Genomic DNA, 5,000 nt, shown 5'->3' with positions numbered 1-5,000 from the left:
AGTACGACTGATCAAAAAGTAGTAATTTTTCTCTCATAACATTTGAGCAGGAAGCAATTTTCCCCTTGTAGTAGCACATCATGCAACAATTTTACCATTATTGTAGCATTTCAGTCTGTAGCAACTTTTCCCGTTAAACCATGACTCTTGAAAGCTTTGTCATCCTTTTTACACACGGACACATCATATATATAAATATATAAATATGAATACATATATATATGTATATATATATGCATGTATATATATATATATGTATACATATATAAATTATATAAATAGATAAAAACTCTCATAAATTCTGTTCCGCGAAAATAAATTCGCGCTACTACGAAGCCAAAAGTTTTTGCTCATACTCATTTGCTCTCTCTCTCTCTCTCTCTCTGTGGAAAAGTGATGGTGCATCTGTGTGTGTGTGGATGTAAACAACTTCGATACGAAAAAACACAAAAACAAAACTGTGTAGCACGAGAGAGAGAGAGAGAGAGAGAGAGAGAGAGAGAGAGAGAGAGAGAGAGAGAGAGAGTGGCGGGGCCTTCGAAACAGCGGCCCGAACTCCAGGGATCACTCATTTTGGGTCCCGACAATAATTTCCCCCCGAGGAACGCTGATAGTCTAAGGTTATTCTCTTCCTCCCGAGATATATGGATCTCCCAGGGATACACTTGTAATATGCTGTCAAGTCCAAAAGGCTGCCTTCGCCTCTCTCTCTCTCTCTCTCTCTCTGGCTCCCCACCCCCACCCCTTCCTCTACTTTCTTATCGCTCTCAATCTGTCACTTTTTTGTCGGGGGTGGGGTGGAGGGTGGAGAGGGGAGTGAGAGGGAACGGGGTGAGAGTGGAAGGGAGGGGTTGAGTGTGGAGGGAATGGAGGTGAGAGTGGAGGGGAGGGGGTGAGAGTGGGGGGAGGGAGGTGAGAGTGGAAAAGCACATCTTAGTTTGACCAGACCACTGTGCTGATTAACAGCTCTCCTAGGGTTGGCACGAAGGATTAAAGTTATTTTACGTGGCTAAGAACCAATTGGTTGCCTAGCAACGGGACCTACAGCTTATTGTGGAATCCGAACCACATTATAGCGAGAAATTAATTTCTATCACCAGAAATAAATTCCTCTTATTCTTCATTGGCCGGTCAGAGATTCGAACTCGCGGCAAACAGAGTGGTAGCTGAGAACGGAACCCGCTCGACCAGCGGAGGGGATGGAGGTGAGAGTGGATTGGAGGGAGGTGAGGTTGGAATGAAGGTGGTAAGAGTGGAGGGTAGGGGTGAGAGTGGAGGGGAAGGGGTGAGAGTGGAAGGGAGGGGGGTGAGAGTGGAGGGGATGGAGATGAGAGTGGATTGGAGGGAGGTGAGGTTGGAATGAAGGTGGTGAGAGTGGAGAGGTGGGTGGTGAGAATGGAGGGGAAGTGGTGAGAGTGGAGAGGTGGGAGGTGAGAGTGGAGGGGAAGTGGTGAGAGTGGAGAGGTGGGTGGTGAGAGTGGAGGGGAAGTGGTGAGAGTGGAGAGGTGGGTGGTGAGAGTGGAGGGGAAGTGGTGAGAGTGGAGGTGGGAGGTGAGAGTGGAGGGGAAGTGGTGAGAGGAGAGGTGGGAGGTGAGAGTGGAGGGGAAGTGGTGAGAGGAGAGGTGGGTGGTGAGTGGAGGGAAGTGTGAGAGTGGAGAGGTGGGTGGTGAGAGTGGAGGGGAAGTGGTGAGAGTGGAGAGGTGGGTGGTGAGAGTGGAGGGGAAGTGGTGAGTGTGGAGAGGTGGGTGGTGAGAGTGGAGGGGAAGTGGTGAGAGTGGAGAGGTGGGTGGTGAGAGTGGAGGGGAAGTGGTGAGTGTGGAGAGGTGGGTGGTGAGAGGAGGGGAAGTGGTGAAAGTGGAGAGGTGGGAGGTGAGAGTGGAGGGGAAGTGGTGAGAGGGAGAGGTGGGAGGTGAGAGTGGAGGGGAAGTGGTGAGAGTGGATAGGTGGGAGGTGAGAGTGGAGGGAAGTGGTGAGAGGAGAGGTGGGAGGTGAGAGTGGAGGGGAAGTGGTGAGAGTGGAGAGGTGGGAGGTGAGAGTGGAGGGAAGTGGTGAGAGTGGATAGGTGGGAGGTGAGTGGAGGGGAAGTAGTGAGAGTGGAATGGAGGGGGTGAGAGTGGAGGGGAGGGAGGTGAGATTGTAGGGAAGGGGTGAGAGTGAAAGGGATGGATGTGAGAGTGCAGGGGAGGGGTGAGAGTGGACAGAGGAGTGTGAGAGGGGAATGGAGGAGGTGAGAGTGGTGGAGAGGGAGGTGAGAGCGGAGGGTGGGGGTGAAAGTGGAGGGGAGGGAGGTGAGAGTACAAAGGAGGAGGAGGGAAAGTTGAGGGAGGGCGAAATGGGCTGGACCCTCCTACCCCCGATACCCAGGCAAAATGTGCATGCTTTCAGACGGACTGAGAAGACGTCGCTCGTGAAGTTAAATGTATGTTTATCGCTCGAAGCATGTGTCTGTCTGTCTGTCTTCTTTCTTTCTTTCTTTCTTTCTTTCTTTTTCAGACAGCTTCTCCTAACGAGGTAATTTTAATCATAAGGAAATGGAAGCGTGGAATGATGTGTGTTCATCGCGAACTGAATTTGGCAGACATGCGAATGTTCTCCAAGTATAGAGTTTGCTTGCCACATTTATTCTTTATGATTATTTAGATATGAGCATTCTTACATGTGCGAGCATTTGAAAAGCAAGAGTGTTGCTGGGTGAGACTTATATTTTCAATAAAAAAATCATCTTTTTTTATTGATGACCCATATTTGCTCTGATTCTATGTGAGCGAACATAAGTTCAATATCTTTATCATTTTTAATTGCCTAAGTAACACGAAACAGTTCAAAACATAAATAGAAAATATTACCTTGATCTTTATGGTTCTGACACTTTATGAAATGAATAAAATATTTATATGTTCTCCATTTATCTTGAAGTTAGATTCACCCATTAATTCCACATCTTTTGGACATAAGAGTCCTATAGGTTTGAAAAATGTATTTTACAACTGCTTACGCGACTTTTAAGGCAACTTTTAATACTCCTGCCACTTAACTAGGCTTCTAAGCAGTTAGGCATTCATCTCCTGACCACAATCGAACATCTATTAACTAGAAACAAACACAGCAAAATTCAATATGATAAATTCACGTGCGGTACTTGTATTTCCAGAGACACGTATGATAAATTACTTGTATTTCCTCTCGTGGAAAGGCTCCTTCGCCCTTCAGCTGGGCGAAGTTGAATCAAAGATATTTCTGATCAGGATCCAGGTTCTGAATTCTACTTAAACTGACTTCAGGTCTGTCTTGGAATCGCCCCTTTTAGTTGTCTGTAAAAGAAAACTATTGTGCCGTCTTTGTCTGTCCGTCCGCACTTTTTCCTGTCCGCACTTTTTCTGTCCGCTCTCAGACCTTAAAGACTATTGAAGCTAGAGGGCTGCAAACTGGTATGTTGATCATCCGCCCTGCAATCATCAAACATACATTTCATTTAAGCTTAAAGTTAACCATTATCGTGCTTCTGGCAACGATATAGGATAGGCCACCACATGGCCGTGGTAAAGTTTCATGGATCTACTTTCGGTGGCCTTGATTATACGCTGTAGGGGCTGTACAGAAAACTCGATTGCGCCGAGGAAGCTTCGGCGCATTTTTTACCTGTTTTTATGGGTATTAATTTAGACATTCCTCTCGCGAGCCATCTGCGACATGCCGTCGCCTCTCACATGGTGGGATGGATCATATTAGCCTCCCATATCTTCAGAGACAAAAGGTCAAGAAAGGTGATCTGACCGGCTTGAATTTCCTTCAAAAAAATCTCTGATATTTCTGGGATTTTAGAATTTTTCACTCTTTATTTATTTAAAATATTTGCCTTATCTGCGGTTGGCAAGCCATGCTTGTTTTATTAATTTTTTTTTCCGATTCCAATACGTACCTCACCACACATGCAAACTATATATACATATATATATATATATATATATATATATATATATATATATATATATACATATACATATATATATATATATATATATATATATATATATATATATATATATATATATATATGTATATATATATATAAATATATATAAATATTAGTATATATATAAATATATATATATATATATATATATATATATATATATATATATATATATATTGTATGTATATATGTACATATACATATATACTTATATGCATATATACATATATATATGTGTGTGTTTATGGTGTATGTGTGCATCCATACGTGGACGCTCGTGCGCGCCTCGCCTGCACTTCCGTAATTCAAATAAATCATCTATGAATGTATGATCTTGATTAGAAAATACTGAGCTCCACGAAGCCAAAGAAAATGATTTATTATCCTTTCTCTCTTTACTCTTCTTTAGCTCTTAATGGCTTTTTTTTCCTCCAGCGACCGGACTAACAATGGCGAGGGAAAGGTATAAGATCCGTCATTCTAATGAGAATGAGTTCAGAATGAAGTTGAAATGGAATTAAATTAATTCGTTAACCTTTAATGATTTTTTTTATCAACATCAACTTGACATTAAATTTCAGCTCCTTTTAAAAAATTATTCTTTCTCACGAAAGACAAATATTTTATTATTTGACAAACTTTTTCAGAATGTTTCGTTCCCATGAAATTTATTATTTATCATAATCTTTTTCAGAATGTTTCGTTCCTTATGGAAGACAACTTTGTTAAAGACTTTTTCAAAATGATTCGTTGAAATGAAAGACGAATTTTTTTATCTTAGACTTTTCAAAATGATTCGTTCAAATGAAAGACGAATGTTTTATCATAAACTTTTTAAAAATGATTCGTTGTCATGAAAGACAAATAGATTATAAACTCTTTCAAAATGATTCGTTCAAGTGAAAGAAAAATATTTTCTTATGAAATTTTCCAAAATGATTCGTTTTCATGAAAGACAAATATTTTATCATAAACTTTTTCAAAATGACTCGTTCTTATGAAAGAGAAATATTTTATCACAAACTTT

The 5,000-nt window shown here is 41.5% G+C and overlaps 1 protein-coding gene across 1 annotated transcript in view; it reads right to left on the bottom strand.

The window, feature by feature from the left end:
* Positions 1-1,131: 1,131 nt before the first annotated feature.
* LOC136832326 (uncharacterized) overlaps positions 1,132-5,000 on the bottom strand; it is a 4,038-nt gene continuing 169 nt past the window's right edge. The window contains exon 2 of the mRNA XM_067093233.1: positions 1,132-2,347. Coding sequence (XP_066949334.1) covers positions 1,132-2,347 — 1,216 coding nt within the window. The remainder of the gene's footprint in view (positions 2,348-5,000) is intronic.

Source organism: Macrobrachium rosenbergii, chromosome 49, assembly GCF_040412425.1.
Source record: "Macrobrachium rosenbergii isolate ZJJX-2024 chromosome 49, ASM4041242v1, whole genome shotgun sequence".
Classification (NCBI taxonomy): Eukaryota; Metazoa; Arthropoda; class Malacostraca; order Decapoda; family Palaemonidae; genus Macrobrachium; species Macrobrachium rosenbergii.
Note: the sequence above shows the minus strand (reverse complement) of the source record. Positions and strands in the feature narration are given on the sequence as shown.